Consider the following 18,708-nt stretch of genomic DNA (forward strand, 5'->3'; position numbering starts at 1 on the left):
CCCTCAAGCAAATAAATAAAATCCCACCTGGAATTTCTGAATAAGATTTCAACAGTGTTGTTTACTTTTTTTCTTCTTTTTTTTTTTTGGGGGGGGGGGTCATTATAGAAAAATCTCCCACCTCTCACTCAAAATAGGGATAACTTTATGCCAAGAGATCTATAATTATCTTTGACAGCTACAGACATAATAATTTTGTACCTTTATCAGCCAGACAAAAATCTTTACGTTAACTTAAAAGGCACAAGTCAAACACATCCCTAGTTTGTTTTACTAGTAATTTCTTCTCTCTTCTTACAATGATGAAGATGGAGTATATATGATTTTTTCCCCCAAGTATTTGTTATCCACATTGGACTATATACTGGCATGAGGAACACACGAATTTTAATAATACCAGTAACAAGATTGGGCCCTTACTATAAAGATTACAAACATTTTCTATCCCCTAGTTCTGCTTAAGATTATGATACACTCACAAACAAATAGTGACATGCACATTGTATTGGCTGGACAAATAGTCCTGGTACTATTTGTCCAGCTAGACGGACTAATAGCAACTGCTTAAAAAAAATCATTAAATTACTAAATAATAGAAATTGGTGTTTCATTTTATTATATTTATATTTATATATTATATATACAACATATTTATTCAGTAACAACTACTTTACAATCTTGAATCTTGAATATGTAGATGTGATTTTAATAGAATGTGTGAGGTAAAATAATAGTCCACGGACACATTTTTTTCTTGTGAGATTTTTTTTCAGTCCTTTTCACAACATGAAAATACTTTTTAGACTATAAATATTGAAGAAAGTAAATATCCTATTGTAATGAAATTAATTACAAATGTACATTGAAAAGTTGATGTACATATAATAAAGGGTGTGGGGTAAAAGAAAAACATGTGACAGGATATTTCAACTGCATAGAAAATATCACATGTTATGTCTTTTCAACCTCTAAATTGAAACAACAATTACTGGTATCCTATTATTGCAGTTGTTTTGCTGTTCTGTATTTCAGATAAGTACAAAAACAACACAAATTTATAAATATAAGTATTTTTCTATAAGTTCAATAGTTAAATGCTGAAATTTCTGTTGAGTACTTTTCTCAATTATAACATACAAATAAAACCTACCGGTAATAATTCTTGTTTAATAATACTGTCGACTAGCCTATAACAAATCCTTATGATAAGGTTTGCAAACATAAATGTTTTAAATAAATTTTCTACACAAATAAAACAGTTATTTTTAATATTTTGGAATGTTCTGATTAATACTGCAGCAAATTTCTTCATTTTGCTGTTGTATTTTTCAAACTAAAAAATCTGAAAACACTGCAGAATGGAAATGAAAAACTAAATATTTCACAACAAAATTTGCTATGAGTGATGCCATTACAGTAAGATGACACAAAATATAAATTTAAACTTGTGTATGGTTACAAACTGAAAATTTTGTTTCATAACTTTATTTCATTGTCAGTTTATAGAAAGGCAACAGTTTTTTAATTTGAAGTTCTATGGATTTTTAAAATATAGATCAGTTTGGAATTCAGAGTCTTCTAAAAACTACAGTTCTAAAGTATGATATAAAAAATTTAAGAATTACTAAATAGAAGAAACCATTTATTCCAACTTTGAAAAAACCTATTTAGAGGGATTCAGAAACGTTTGAATATGTGTGTGCAGCTTTTTTTTTTATTTTGCAGTAATATCAAACTCTAACTAGAGAATGAGGGAAAATCCATAGAACTAAAAATTAAACTGATTTTCCCTGCTTCCATCTGATTCCTAACATTTACAAATCTATTTAACAAAAAGCTATCATCAATCTGTAAACAACAAGTCTTGATCCATCCCTTCATTTAAGATATTTGGTGCTTCATCAGCCTCTTTCAATTCTCCAGCAGCTTTCCTTTTTGCCTTTAGATCTTCAGCAGCCTTCTTATTTTTCTTTTTCTTCTCTTGAATTTTCTTTAATCTATACAAATTTTTAAAAGAAATGTAAAAAGCACATATATTTCTTTAGTTCATCTGTTGGAAGAAAATCTCAATTATTTGTGTAAAATGTATCCCTATGTTGAGAAATTTATTCTGTGTCCCCTACATGTTGATGCATTAATAGTTCATAGCTATACATCTTCATCCTATTTTAATCTACTGGCTATGTTATGGTGGTCAGTTTTTATTAGTTTCCAACGTAAATGCTACCTTTGACAAGAAAATGATTATTGACATTAGAATGCACCTGCCACACACAGAGTTTGAATTCACAACCTTATAGTGTTAACAGTCTAGTGTTACAGAAGAAGAACTACTTAGACCAATCAATAACATGACATTTCTGAAAAAGTCGTTTGTTTATGTGTTAAGTTTTTGTTTTTCATTCATTTTTTGTACACAAATTAGGCTGTTAACTATTATTGTTTGAATAGTTTTACATTGTTATTTGTGCCCTCTATAACTGACTATGTAGTAACAGCTTTGCTCATTGTTGAAGTCTCTTGTGAAGAGTTGTCTCATAGGCAATCATACCACATCTTCTTTTTTTATCATCATTAATCTTGTACCCGTCATGAGTAACATGAGGGTTGCCACTAGTTGAGCAGGACCTGCCTACCCTTTCAGAGCCCTGGAAATCACACACTATAAATTATCGTCTTCTCCTCATTTCTGTTTTTTTTCAATGTGATTGTCAGTTTCTCACGACTTAGGAACTTTGTATATCACTTTAGTATCTTCTAATCTTCTGCCTCCTGTTTTTTTGTTTTTTTTTCAATATCATCTGATTTGTTCCTATGCAATTTGCTTACCTAAAGAACTCTTCTCTTTCTCTTTCATCTAATTCACTAATTATATACGATAAGGTATTTTCTATTCTTGGTATAATAACTGAAAAAAAGACAAGCATAATAATCATTATCAAACTCACCTGAAAGAATTTAAAAAAAAAGCAAGAACAACCATTTATCAATACAGCCAACTAAGGCTTAACTACCGGTATTTAAAACAACCTTAAATCAATAAAAAAAAATTTAGGAATATAGAATAATTGAAGGTCAAGCCAGAAATTGTATCAAGTTTCATAACCAGCGTTACAGGACAAGCTGACATTGTCACAATGATTTCTGTAAGATTTCTCAGAAGCCATTCTGATTCTCAGTCACCAAATAGTTTATTTCATATTACTTTCCCTTCGGAAATTTCCTTTACAATACAATACTTTCAGAGCCAATAAAAGATAACCTTTGACAAATTTTTCAGTGATTTTTCAGTGAAAGCATGGGATTAATAGAAAAGATTGTTGTTTATTTAGTTTATTTCATATTACTTTCCCTTCGGAAATTTCCTATACAATACAATACTTTCAGAGCCAATAAAAGGTAACCTTTGACAAATTTTTCAGTGATTTTTCAGTGAAAGCATGGGATTAAAAGAAAAGATTGTTGTTTATTTAGTTTATTTCATATTACTTTCCCTTCGGAAATTTCCTATACAATACAATACTTTCAGAGCCAATAAAAGGTAACCTTTGACAAATTTTTCAGTGATTTTTCAGTGAAAGCATGGGATTAAAAGAAAAGATTGTTGTTTATTCAAAGTTTTTCATATTTAAAGGGAGCAAATTCTGTATCAATATAATTCTTAATCAAGAAGCAGTGAGTCCTAACAAAATATAAACCACGCAATATTCTAAATTCTAAATCGGACTGCTCAGCGGGGTAGTGCTGTGGACCTGAAAACCTACCATGTTCAATAGCATTAACTCTTCTATTTGTTATTTTAATGACTTCATCTAATGTGACAAAGGAAGTCTGTAGAGAGGCCAGCTCTACCAATAACTGTATTGCTTTAGCATAGTTCTTTTTTAATTTATCTATTTGTTGCCCTCCTCTTGATAAACCGGTTAATTCATAACCTGCAAAGAAAAAGATACACATTGAAAAAATGCAATAACCATAAGCCCACAACACTTTTTATGCATCTTGTTTATATTTATATTCAACTACCTTTTTGATTTTTTTTATCTGATATTCAATCCCAAATGTACTAAAGAACTGTCTATGGAACAAATGATAGTGTACTTGCCATTAATAAAGTATGAGTCAAGCCAAAGAATTCAAATGTATGTATAATTCTTCTTATTTAAGCATGCATCATTTAGGAGTAAGAACATAGAGTATAGTTGCCTAAAATTGCTTGCATCCACTTCACTTGAACTAGGATGGATAGTTGTATCATTGACAATCATATCACATCTCCTCAATTTTATATATAAAGACAAGATGGCTCAGAGTCAGTTTGCTTTATATGTACTTTACTTGCATGCACAGTGTATTTATTTTCCCGTATTTAGTCATATGTTTTTTTTTCCTTTGTCTTTTGAAAAGCAATTGGTTTAACATCACTAGAATTTATAATTTTACATAAATGTTTATCTGACATAACATACATTAAACTGAGAAACCAAAAGAAAAATTGTAACAAATAATGTCACAAGCCTAGTAAATATATGACACCTTTATTTAGTAACTTGCAACCATATCATGAATTTCCTGTATTTCAAAATTATAAAGAGACAACTTTTTTTTTATAATACATTTTCGCGTGGTTTTTTTTTGTATTAAAGCAGTAATACTGGTCTTTTTCTTATTGTTTGTTAGAAAATTTATGGATGTTTTAAGAAAAATTAAATACTGGTATGTATATTGAAGTGTTCTACAAAAATCTTGACCTTGTTTGATTGATCCTGAAAATAAGTTCATTTTATTAATCACTTACTATCTGAACCATCTTGGTAGCTTTCAAATATTGGTAACATAACACCTGAAATGTAATTAATATAAATATAAAGCTGTATTCTAATACAGTATTGGCACTAATTTGGCAGTAAGGTGGAGCTTATGTCATAAGCTTATGAATCTGGTGATTGATGTTACTGGTGGAGCATGTGTTTAAAGTGGATACTCGTCTTTTATAAAAGGATATAATTGAGTGTGTTTCATTTTTTATATTGAACATGTACATTATTTTTCAAAGAATGTTTCTACGAAATTATTGATGTGTGCCTCTACTGGCAGTATATTTAAGATTCAGCTACAGCTCATCATAGAACACTGTAACAGATATTGCTGATTAGAAACTAATAGAAAGATATAATAAGCCTCCATGTACCAAAACAGGTTAATTTCTGTGTCATTTGGTCTCTTGTGAAGAGTTTTCTCATTTAGCAATCATACCACATCTTCTTTTGTATATATAAGGTGATCTAAGGTTAGATCACATGAATACCCCCCCTTTTTTTCCATTTTGCAAATTTTGGTCCCAAAACCATGTTTATTAGAAATAAATCCTTAGTTTAAAGTGTCTTTATTTATAAAGCATACAGTGAGTGAAAAAGTACCTGCTACATTATCCTTTTTTGTTCTAACTTTCATCTGAGCTTTATTGACGTTCTGTAATACATTATGGTTGAAATCACCAGTAGTGAATTTAGCTTCTGCCAGAGAAAAGGAGGCTTCTTTCATTACATCTCCCATTAAAACTTTTGTCTAAAAAAATGAAAAAAAGTCAATGAAAATCAAAGGAAATGTTTTATTAATGTTTAATCAGATAACAATTATAATTTTATGTTATGAATTATAGTGAAAGGTACCGTTTACAATGTATATGTAAATGAATAATCTCTTAGAGTTATAATAAATATTTCACAAATTCACATCCAACTAGATTATTTTACCTTGTTCTATGCTTATTATTGTTTTCCTTGTACCTTTGTTATTATAATCTATAACACCATATACTGATACAAATTTTAAACCTATATATGCATAAATTGTGTTTCTACAGTGTACAACTATGTACTGTTTTGGCATCTGAAAAAAAAAGTTTATCCTGCAAGTCCAAATTTAGGAACCTTGCAAGTCAGTGGTTGGTTTTTTTGTAATTTTTGTAATTTGGAACAAAAGACAGATCTTTATAATCTCAATCTCTGTTCAACTTATTCACATCTACTAATGTATAGTAAATCAGTGCTTAACATCATGATATTTCCAAGAATTTGCATCTATACCTGTAGTGATGTATTTTAGTTTATCGTTTGTCTTACTGAAAGGTACCCGATATATCCATACTCTTAAAAGGCAAAAATCAGCACAGTATCTATATGCGTTGTCTGTACAACTGTTGGATTTATGATTGATGGCAGGAATAACAAAAGGATATACATGTACATGTTAAACACACAAAAAGTGAACTAGATGTATTCAAATTCACCAGACAAAGACTGGTTATTAATTTTACAATGAAACCCACCAATTGTGGTACATCAGACAAACTGAATGTTGCTTAAAATGTTCAGAAATTTAATGTGTAAAGTTTAAATTGACATTCAAAACTTTAAGACATGTACATGTACATGTATATGCAAAACATGCAAATATTATTCATGTTCTACATGTATATATCCTATGGAAAAAAAAATTGGCCATGTTTGCATTCATACCTCAATAATTTTCTTTAAAATCATTCTAAATCTAAGTGTTAATGCATCTGCCTTTTTCTTTAATAAGCTATGACCTTTTTGTGCACCCTTTAGTCTAACTTTCATCATGGCCATGGCCCTGAAATAAAACATTGCAAAATTTAATCACTATAAGAACATTTCAATAAATATTGATGTTATCTACATTTAATAATACAAAAAATATTTCAATAATCAAAGTGCTTCTAAGCACTGAAGGGTAAAGATTGCTTAAATTTATCAGTGGTGAGTAAAATAAGCATTGCATTGTATAAAGCGATTCAACTACAAATGTACTGTTATGGACAAGGGGAGATAACTCCAATTTAAAAGATTGCTTCTAAAATGACATCATTGATATTTTGGAACAGATTTTAGGTTTCTGATCTTTGCAAAAGTTATGTTATTTTCTTGACATGATATTTCTTGACAAGTAAAACATCATTTTGTTACTTGAATATCTTAGCATAAATTTCATTCATAAATTTCTGGAAATAATCATGTATAGAATATTATGATCGATGCACTAAATTTTGTTTACATGTGTTTCATCTAATGTTAGTAGTGATAAACTTTGGAATTATTAGAAACAACTCAGTACCATAGGTTTATGATTGCATTTCTTTACCCAGAAACTAAGCAGCATCTAAAGAATGATAAAAGCAGTTGTTTTTCAGGTGACCAACAAGTATGTCAGCATGTCAATTATAAATACTCTCATTTTTGTACAAGTAAGTACAAAATCGAAAATTTTGAAACTATTATCAGGTTATAATTAATGGGACTAATGCAACCAGGTGAGTATGTACTTTTACCATGTTTACAGTTTTAGATTATTGTATATATCAAGAATCAAACATCACTAAATCTTGATGGTTTCGATGATGCAATACATGTTTCTAGTAAACAACAAACAAACAACACTTAACAGTACACAAAAAATAAATGTAGAAAAAAAATGACTGAGAAACAAGAACTCTACAGAAACTTATGGTTGATCTCATCAGGTGTTCCGGAAGGAAAAAGCAGATCCTGCTCCACATGTGGCATCCATTTTGCTTATGCTAGTACAATCCCATTGATAATTCAAATTCAGTAACTTGGTCCAATTTTGTTTTTGTAACAATCCAATATATATTGTTTGGATTTTAAACTAATAGAATTCTTATTCTTATTTATTCCATGTAAAAGAGGAAGGATTGTAGTCCTACCATTGGAACATATATGTTGTCATCTAGGAAACAGATATATGCCAAAAAGGTCAATCAAATTGTGATGCCGCAATTAAACTTACAAAGGGATGACTTCAACTACACCACTTTGAACTCTTGGTTTATTGAAACAAGGATTTGTATAAGCTTCATGTTGAGCAGCAACCTTGTAAATCATTATTTAAAAGCAGTTTGATTCCTTTTTTTCCTGTAGTGTAGGGAACACAGGCCCTTGTCTCAGATTTTTTTACCTCTATACCTTAATGTGTTATATTAAGTTAGTTGTTATATAGGGGGTAGGGCATACATTTGTACCTGCCAACTTTCACGATTTAGGCGTGTACTACACGATTTTGACCCTTTGTCACGATTGCACGATTGTGTTCCTGAAAACCCCCTCAAAACACGATTTGGTGAAAATCTACACGAAAAATTGATACATACAATTTTGAACTGTGTCCAATGGAGGACAATCGTGTTCAGCCAAACAAATTGTATGTTTCTCATTATCAAATTAATCAGCCAATCAAAAACGTTTTCTCTCAAGATTATTTCAACATGCTAGATATTGAACTTGTACTGTATTCCTCTGTTTGTTGGTCAGAATTGTAAAATCGTGAACATGGCAAATGATTTTTCAACTGCATGAAGGCTCTTACACAGAATAAGAATAAAAGCATGCAGGCTGATTGACAAAGTTCAATGATGCAGTACTACCATGAAGATAATAAATAGTAGTTTATTCACTTATTTATTGACATAACACTTGCTGTAACATAATTTTATTTATGTATTCAATTCAATTACCAAATCATTTAAAGTATAATGTACTATTCATTATTTTTCACCCCCTCCCCAAAACATCAACATGAGGAATCACTTAAATGAGGAATTACTCTCAATCAATGGGTCATTTTACTCTTGTATAAAATAAAATAGAAAAATGTACATGTAGATTTATTAACTTATAAATGCATAGGAAATTCTGACATTATATTTGGAACATGTACAGTTTTTCTAAATGAAGGGTCCAATTATTGTGAATAATAAAGAAGATATAAGGCCAAGAACATATCAAAATTCTTGGACATGTATTGACCATATAATACCAGATAGATCATAAGATGTATAATAGTTCTTTGGGAAAAATGTCTTCAAATAATATGAATGTGTGCTCATTTGTACTTAAAAAGTGGTTTTTAATGTCCTAACATTGAGGGTATCCCTAGGTGTTGTTCCCAACCTGATAAAGGTCCTTCTTTGTGTATAATTTAAAATTGGAAAAGTCAACAACTATTTAGTATCCTTATACCTGAAAATAATTCCTGGTCTTATAGCTACATTTTCATACTTTCTGCTGATATAATAACTAGAATCATGCAAATAAACTTAAGGGGGCTCGTGGGTCTAAATCAATTTTTTTATTTAATATACGATTTCGCCTTATTTTTGTATAAATGAACTTTATCTTATACTTAATTGAAAAATGAAATAAAAAAATGGGGTCACCGTTCATTTACACTCACAATCTCCCTTCGAAAGAAACATACTTTTTTGTTAATGTTCTTTTTTTCTGTTGAATTAATAGGATAAAAATCGGTAATATCGAAATAAAAAAAGAACCTAATTACAGAAATCGCTTAAATTTTACAATTGTTTAGTTTATGTACAGCTTTTTCGAAAGCAACCATAAAAAATATAGGTCACCGATGAGTTAAAAAAGATATTACAATTTTAATGCCAAAAAATGGCATTTTTGCACCAAAGGCAGGTAATTTGGAGCTTTTCCAATGATATATACATTTTAAAAGTCACCTTTTGCCAACACGAAAAGATTTTTTGGAATGATTTTTGTACCCTAAGATAAAGTAACAACTACTTAATGTAATTAATAAAATTTGAAATGAAAAATAAAAGTGTTTTTTTCTTCTGAAAATCTTATACCCGCGAGCCTCCTTAAGAAAAAGGTATGTTAGCTTATCTTACAAATATGACACTTTTTCTAGACCACAAAACAACACGCCCAAAATAGTTGTCGCCAAGAATTGTAACCTTTAAAATTGTTGTCGCGCGCTAAAACCCCCATGGGCATTTTCAAAAGTTGGCAGGTATGGTAGGGGGGGGGGGGGGGGGGGATTCTGAGACTAAAGACTACACAAAGTCACCTATTCTCAGAATAAGTGTCCACGCTTGTGAAATCCTTGTTGCTGATGCCCGAGGGGAGTATTACAGCATATATCTGTCAATTATTGTGATTTTTATACGAAGATATATATAATTTAATGATTTCAATCAATTTATTTGACTTGCCTACATTAGTTCAGTAAAATTTTAGTGTCGAAAGTACACTAATTTCACCAAAAATGCATGTCGCCAGGCATAGGGCTATAATGAAACAACTGCCAAATAAAAACCAATCTATAGTTCTGAACAATGTAAAGTGTTTTCTTGTAGCATATTAACGTTACAACAAAGTGAAAAAAACAGTTCTCATTCAAATATATACATTTTTTCAATACACCTTTTTTTCTGATGTCGCCGAAAACTATGTAATCTACGTTGTTAAGCTTAAAATTTATACAATTTTACTACATATAGTATTTAACGAATGTTAACTAGACCAAACTTATTTTAAAAGTATTGCTGTTAAACATATGTACAAACTTTGTCTTGAAATTCATTGAAATATTTTTTTTTACATTTTATGAAACCGAAAACGAGCGTTGCTATAAGCTTGTAAGTTACGTTATAGCGATTACTAACATAAGTATGTGAATTAATGCTTATTGTTTGCCTTAAAAGGTACACCTTATTGTAAAGACCAATTAAATACCCGGTGTTTTAGATTTGAGGCTTTAGAACTTGCTGAAAAACTGAAAATAGATGGTGGTTGTAATTTACGTTTTGTAAATTACGTTACCTGCTATACAATATGACAATAAAACGCGACGTTAGTACGGAAATTTTGACGTTATTCTACCGCCAGTGGTTCTTTGTTTTCATATTTCGTCTGACGTCATATAAGGAAAGCGTCATTTGACCTTCAAGGTTTTTCAAAATATATGAATGTGGAATACTCAGCTTAAATTCAGGTAAGGAGTTTATATTGTCTTTCGTTGTGATTCAAGATTATATATAAAGTTAAATGCATATTTATCAAACCTTTTGTGATGCATTCATTAGAGGCTATAAGCATTTACAGCATGTATTTTCAATTTAAAAACACTAGAAAAATTGGTAATTTACGTGATCAGTAGTGTCCGAATGTTATGAATACAAATAAGGTACAAAGAAGTTAGCATCCCAAAAATTTATAAAAATAGACATAATTGTTCATGAATTTTGCAAACTTATTCCATTGTGTATCCAGATGTGTAAATATATTGCATATTTGCTCCTTTGAATCCCTGATAACGTAGCTTACTTATGGCTACAGAAAGGCTTATAATTTATAACATTTCTTTTGCTGTGTCAAGTCAAACATGTTTTGAAAGCATGTAAACAACAGCAAGGGTGTTTATCGTTATTTTAACGGCTTCATTGCTATTTAATTTCCAAGTATCCTCTCATTTAACGTGTGCAAAATGTTATAACGTAGACTACACAACTTGATAACGTAGATTACGCATTCTTATTAAGAATTTCTACCATCATTTCAGATAGCTGGCTTTATAATGCTGTAGTTAATTTGTGTTCTGTTGATTTAATCAAATTTTATTTTATTTTCAGAAATGGGAAAATCAAAGGCTGAAATTCAGAAAGCCTATAGAGAGCGAAAAAAACAGAAAGAAGGAGAAGCTTATCTTAAAAAAGAAAGAGAAAGAGTCAAAGGATACTATGTGCCAATAGAAGAAAAGCCACAAAGAAAGGCAAATGAAAGGCGTAAAAAGGTTCGTGAATGGGTTCGACAACATAGGCTAAAGAAAAAGAATCTTACCAAAACAGTAGCTAATAATTTGGAGCAAACCAAAACAGTAGCTAATAACTTGGAGCAATGTTCAGAAATATCATCATCATCAGATGTCACATCTACAGTTAACATTGTGACTGAACAATTGATAGTTAAGTTACCGTCACTGGCTACAAAGAAAAGAACCAGAACTAGAGTAAATCGTGCCAACGCCAAACATAGAAGAACAATAGCAGACCTGACAGACAAAAATGAACTACTCAATAGAAAAATTAGGACCGTATCAAAGCGATATCAGAGATTAATAAACAGGGAAAAGAAAACACAAACTATCATAAGAAATCCTACTACATCATCCTCCTCCAGAAATAGCCCTTCTACATCAACATCAATTGCTCTGACACCTAGAAAAAGAACTATACAAGAAATCAGAGAAGAGGGTCTGACACCACATAAGGTTCCAAAAAAGATCCAGGAAAAACTACTCTTTGCAAATGTTATAACAGAAGAGATAGGGGCTGCTTGGAAATCAAATGGGTTGAAGGGAAAACACGTTTTGAAGAAAATTGTTAACGGAGAAATAATCAAGAAGTACAAGATGAAGAAAATGTTAGGCATCAAATCCGGAATAAGACGTCATCACTTCAAGGCCACAGTGTGTTCCAACAAATTGCTCTCTTTTCCTTTATTGAGGAAGCGTGTAGAATCAAGAGAAATACTTCGTGGAGACGTCGTCACATTCTTAGAAAGAGACGATAATAGCAGAATGATGCCTGGCAAAAACGATAAAAAGAAAACTGAAACCGGTCATATACAAAAAAGAGTTCTTAACGACAGCATGTTATTTTTGCATCTCAAATTCAAAACTGAGTCACCGAAGAAAATTTCACTTGCTACCTTCTGTCGTTTGAGACCAAAGCATATATGCCTGACCAAACATTTAAGTAGAAATAAATGCCTCTGCCAAAAGCACCAAAACATGGCGTTAGCCCTTAAGAACATGAAAACGTCAGGTGCCAACGTAACCATCAATCCCGATGAATTTGTAAGGCAGCTAAAAGACAAGCCACTCCCAGAGATACTCTCAGAAATTCGAAATGAAAATGTCAGGTATGAACAGTGGAAAAAGGTTGAGATGGCAGATGGCAAAAAAAGAACAAAAATTGTTGAGAGAGAGGAAACAAGGGACAGCTTCATTTCAATTGTACATACTCAAGTTCGTGATTTTCAAGAACATGTGTCAAGAGTTCGACTTCAATACCAAGCCTTAAACAATCTGAAAGAAAATTTACCGTGTGAAAATGTAATCGTGCAGATGGACTTTGCCGAAAACTTTTCATGTACTTCAGCCGATGAAGTTCAGAGTGCATATTGGAATTCGAGTGCTGTTACCCTACATCCAGTTGTTGCTTATTTCAAGAACGAACAGAAGGAACTTGAACATAAAAACTATGTCTTCGTTTCCAACGATCTTGGGCACAACATAGGATCTGTTTATACCATCATTCAAAAGCTTTTGTCTGAAATAAAGAATCATGTCAATAATCTGAAGGTTGTTCACTACTGGACAGATAGTCCAAGTTCACAATATCGTAACAAGACGGCCTTCTACATTGTGTCTGATCATAAAAATATATTTGGTGTCAATGCCATTTGGAACTATTTTGAAACCGGGCACGGAAAAGGGCCATGCGATGGCATGGGGGGAACATCAAAACGTACCGCAGACCTCGCCGTCAGACAAGGAAAAATAACAGTACAGGATGCACCTGAGTACTTTGAAAGAGTGCAAAAGCACCACACGAGTGCTAAATACATTTATTACAATTCAACAGAATGCACAGATAGCAGGTTAGAGATTTCAGAGTTCAACAAACACATAATTCCATTGAAGGGAACAATGCAGGTCCACTGTGTGGTTGGTGTATCTAAAGGTATAGTCAAGACGACCGTGACTTCCTGTTACTGTGAGGAATGTTTGATAGGTAATTTCCATGATTACTCAGAGTCAAACATATTGAAAGGAGAGAATGCTGGTCGTGTTGTAGTACCAGAAAAAGAGGCCAATATAAATCAAAATGAGCATGTTGAAACAGCTGAAGTCGAAGCTGACAGGATTGAGATAACCATCGCCGTCGACCAATTTGTTGTGGCAATATATGATAATGCATGGCACGTTGGAAAAATAACAGACATCGATGAAACTGATAAAGAATGTCAAGTTAATTTTTTGCGGCCAAGTCAAGGAAGGAATACTGGAAATCCTTTGTATAAATGGCCAAATCCAGAAGACAAAATATGGTTACAGGTCACAGACATATTGTGTAACATTACAGAGCCCAATAAAGTTGGACGGAGTGGTCGAAGCTTTGAAATTGATCCTCAGGACTATAGAAATGCCTGTAGTTTGTTACAGTTAAGATCTAATACTTAAACAGATGCTTAAAAACTGAAAATCAAGAAAGAACGTTCTTTTTTTATAAAGTGTAATTTACGTTATATTTGTAAAACATTTACAGTTTAATGATAAAACACCCAAAATGTTGTTACAATATTTCTTTTTTCATACATTTTGAAAGAATTCAGGAAGAAGGATGAAACAATCCTGATTATGAGAGAATTTTTCTTTGTAAGATACGTTACAGTTTTGTGTAATTTACGTTATTGTTTCATTGTTGGCAATCCAACATTGTTATGAAAACATTTTAAAAAGATGTGTAGTAATTATTTTTTCATCAGATGAGAGGCAATACACAACATGTAGAGTGTTTGCATACACTGAGCATGTTTTTTAATACTGAAAATGTAAGCTGTCATATTATTGTCATGTTTTATACCAAATTTTTATCAGTTTATATTTCGATCCAATGTTTTTTTTTAATAGGAATTTTGAGGAGAAACTTTTACAGTTATTTGACTGTATTATTATCAGTTTATTTAGCCATTGAAAACTATTCAAATTTACAAAATATGTTTGAACTATTCATTTGAATCTATGCATAAGTACCTGAAACGTAGATTACAGCATACTCTATACCCATATTTTGGTATTGTATTTTCTTTTTTATTTCTATTGGTTGAGATCTGCCGTTTTGCATTTTGATTTGTTGTATGCTTATGTTTGAAATAAAATATAAATATTGATGTTTGTTACAACTTTTTGAATTAGAAATTATTTTCCAACCGTGGACACTTATTCTGAGAATAGGTGAAGTGCCTGTGGTAGGGAAGTCACACGTTACTTATTGATGAAGTATTGTGATGCCTGTTAGTCACATACCTTGCTGTCGTTCTTAGAACAAAGGATTTATATACATATTTATAGTCATGGACATGTTTAATTTCTACTTTCTTTTTGGCTAATTATTATATATTTAATTGATCCAACTTTTTGTGTACTATACATATGTGGATATCTATTTTTCTTTTTTTTTCTTTTTGGGCTACTTGTTTGTTATCTATATCAACCACACTTGCAATAAAATGCATTAGTATTAAAAAAAAACATACTATAGATTCTTTATCTGCGTATTCTTTAAGAACTTAAATAGTTCTCGTTTAACTTTTTTTTTTTTTTTATCTCATTGTTTGTATTGTATTAATTATTGATGTTGTAATGTTTTATGCCCTTTGGGGCCCATAATTGGAAAATAAAATATCTTATCTTATCTTATCTTATCTTATACATGTATAGACTTATCAAACTGTAAAATTTTTATTGGAACCATCTGCTATTTGTGGAAGTCATTTATAATATTAATTTATACATATGTAGTTGCATTGGTATGGGTCCAATACAGCACTGGCATAATCCAATGTAGATCTGATAAGGGTCGTGTTTGCTTTCTTAATGAAAGACTTGTTGGGGATGTAAACATTATTTTTTAGAAACTGTTCAGCTTTGGAGCAGATGGTCTTATGACAAGCTTCTGTCAGTTATGAAAATTATACCGAATAAACTACGTTTTCCTGACATACGATGGTTTGGAAAGAAGATATATAAATTGCTCGAGACACAACTTACATTCTTGAGGGGAAAACGTTAAGCCTGTCTTTTCCTGACATCTTGATCTGTAGTTTTTGAAGAGAAAATAAATTTCAGACGAAATCAATGAATGTCAAGAAATCTTTCCAAAATGATGCCGGAACAGATACGAATCGTTTCAGGAAATAATATTTGTCGAATATTAGTTCCCAAATGAAAAAGACTGTATAGTAAATTATTAGAAACTACTGCATCTCAATTATTGTTCACACAAATCCTTTGGTATAAACTCAAAATACTTTATGTTCATGTATACAGATATATTAGATTGAATAAAAATGTCTGGTTGGAATACGGATCATTAGCTAGTCACATGATTTAGCATACTCAATAAACTGTATCCTTGTTAGATTTGTTCGTTATCACACTTATACAGGTACCCAGTGGAAAAATTAGTAATAAAAGTGCTTTAAAAATCCTTATCTTTCAAAGAATGTTTTATAATAAAAAAAAAATTATAAGTAGAAATCTGATAAACTCTTAAATTTAGTGGCAAATGGGATTTAGTTTATAAATGTTGAATGAAAAAATTCCGCATTAAAAATTTAGTGAATTTTAACAAGGATTTGTATAGTTATCCTTGATTTTAATAATAGCTATGATGGGTGAAAAGAGGTATTTCAAAATAAGACTATAAAAGAAAATAAATCTTAATTTGAAGTAAAAGAAAAAAAACTAATTACTAATTTGAAACTTAAATTAACAACGTTTCAATATCATGTGAACATTTCTAATATGATCTAATATGTTAACTGAAATCTAATGGTCCTATATACATTTCAGTAAATCCTATGATATCTGTCTTGGGACTCAACCTAAAATTCAGTTGCGGATTCAGAAATTTTCATAAGGGAGGACCAGGAACTGACCGCTAACATGTTTCAGTAATTCTGTCTTTGTCTAGGCAGTACTGAGACTACGCCGTTTTAGTTTTCTTATTTGATCCCTCTTTTTTCTCGCCTTCTTAGTCCAAGTCACTGTTATGTAGTTTGATATAACTCAGAAAGCGTGCATGCTGTTCCAAACAAAAAACAAGATAGAATACCAAGTGGCGGATTCAAGGGAGGATTCACGCCCGCGGTTGGAACCCCCCTTTTTGGACGATCAATGCATTTAAATTTTAAAATTATAATTATATGCCGGTTTGCTTCCACATAATAATAAAGACATTGATTTGCAATGAGACAACTATCCCCCAAAGTTTAGATGAAGTGTATGTATTCAATTTTAGGCAACCGTGCGACCTTTTCTAAAGATACTTGATTACATCCGTTTTACTTCTTCCATTACATTCATGTACCCTGTTGATCTTTATAACGTACGAGACAGACTTTTCATGACAAGGGCTTCCGAGTCAACAAGAATTAAATGAAGCTATAGCTTAATCTTTTGATTTAGGTTCCGCTTTAGATGATTTCTGTCACTGAATACTTCCGCACAAGCAGCCAACGGTTGATGATTGTGTTTATTCCATTGAACTTGACATTCTGCTTTCTAAGTTTAATTATTAAGATGAGTGTTGTTTTTCTGTTCGTCATTTTTTTCAATTTGACCATGGTGTTGTTTAGTTCCCTTTGACTTTTGCTTTGGGATGTTATACAATTCCTTTGACATCGTACATTAATTAATTGAATTATGGGGATATATATAGTATATATGATAGTAATACTATTCTCAGTTTTTTCGAACATGAACAACAGTTGCATGGAGTATACATGGTTGTTGAAATAAAACATGTAGTATCTCAGATCCCGTTAAATGCCACCTAGAAATCAAATGGTTTCTTAAATAATCAAATAAAATTGTTCAATTATGTTTTCCTCCTGCTATACCTCTCTCATTGTCTTTAATATATCTATAACTGCTCATTTGACATATATATCTAAACTCGTTCAACCTTCTTTCATATTTAAGATAATTATCCCCACCATTTGAGGAACCTAGCTCCTCGGTTGGCTTGTCGTAGCGTATTCCGATGTGGGTTCAACAGTCGTGGCTAGGTTACACCAAAGACTTTGAAAACGTAACTTGCTTCTCCACTCATCACGTGCCTGGGTATTCAGGACTAAGAACGTACAGAGATATAAGTCAGCTCGGGATTAGAATAATGTATCAGGTGGGTGACATATGTTCCTGTGACCCGCCTGTTACTTTGTGAAATGGCACGTTAAACATCTGGCTAAGCGTATCGATCATTCAGAAAGCAATGTTTGTTCATGTCACATTAACATGTTTTCGTTTTGAATATGAATGTTACATGGTTACATTTTACACTAGACATAAAAAAAAAAGAGGTCGTCCTTCTATTCACCATTCCATCTAAGCCTTATTTGTTCTTTCCGTCATTATAACGTGAACATTTTATGTTATACTAATCTTTCTATTTGTGGGAAATATGAGTAGCATGAAAAGTCCATTACTAGACAATGTCTAGTAATAAACTTCTGGTAGCATGTATTGTAAGATTGTATATGGAAAAGAGAATTAACATATGCAGTAACGGAAAATAAGTTAAAATATTGAATTAAGAATTTTAAAACACAAGAAAGAAGAAAAATGCATGCATGCTCCAAGCGCACGTGATAGATTACTATGTTCTTATACTGCTATACACAATCTCACAGTATACAGATGATATTTTTTTTAAATCAACATTTTTCATTGCCAGTGCAAGTCTTTCAGGATAATATTTTTAACGATTTGTGTAATAGTAATTTAACAAATTAATTTCAACTTAATCAATTGAAAAAAAGAAAACATATTTCATAAAACATTAATTTCGTATTAAAAAAGTAAGCTGCATCTCCCGTCTATCACACTGGGTTAAAAATTTATTATGCATTTTATAATCAATATTCTTTTGATATTTTAATAAGTTTCTAGTTTTACCCTTATCCCATGAATGAACTTGAATTGATTTTTGATACTTTACACAGAAACTACAAGATATAATGTCACTAAATAACAATATCCAAATCAATTATTACGACGGCCTCTCTCCCA

General features: G+C 31.3%; 2 protein-coding genes across 2 annotated transcripts; one reads left to right on the forward strand and one right to left on the reverse strand.

Annotated features, from left to right (window-relative positions):
• Window positions 1-622: 622 nt before the first annotated feature.
• LOC134711335 (V-type proton ATPase subunit D-like) lies at window positions 623-15,971 on the reverse strand. Its single transcript, XM_063571877.1, has 7 exons — window positions 15,685-15,971; window positions 6,522-6,639; window positions 5,421-5,568; window positions 4,799-4,843; window positions 3,765-3,935; window positions 2,830-2,908; window positions 623-1,997 (listed from the first exon to the last, which is right to left on the reverse strand). The coding sequence occupies exons 1-7, from the start codon at window positions 15,723-15,725 to the stop codon at window positions 1,844-1,846; spliced, it is 756 nt and encodes a 251-aa protein (XP_063427947.1). The 5' UTR covers window positions 15,726-15,971; the 3' UTR covers window positions 623-1,843.
• On the forward strand, window positions 10,657-14,094 carry LOC134709398 (uncharacterized). Its single transcript, XM_063569564.1, has 2 exons — window positions 10,657-10,842; window positions 11,480-14,094. The coding sequence occupies exon 2, from the start codon at window positions 11,482-11,484 to the stop codon at window positions 14,092-14,094; it is 2,613 nt and encodes an 870-aa protein (XP_063425634.1). The 5' UTR covers window positions 10,657-10,842; window positions 11,480-11,481.
• Window positions 15,972-18,708: the final 2,737 nt, after the last annotated feature.

Source organism: Mytilus trossulus, chromosome 3, assembly GCF_036588685.1.
Source record: "Mytilus trossulus isolate FHL-02 chromosome 3, PNRI_Mtr1.1.1.hap1, whole genome shotgun sequence".
In the NCBI taxonomy this organism is placed as follows: Eukaryota; Metazoa; Mollusca; class Bivalvia; order Mytilida; family Mytilidae; genus Mytilus; species Mytilus trossulus.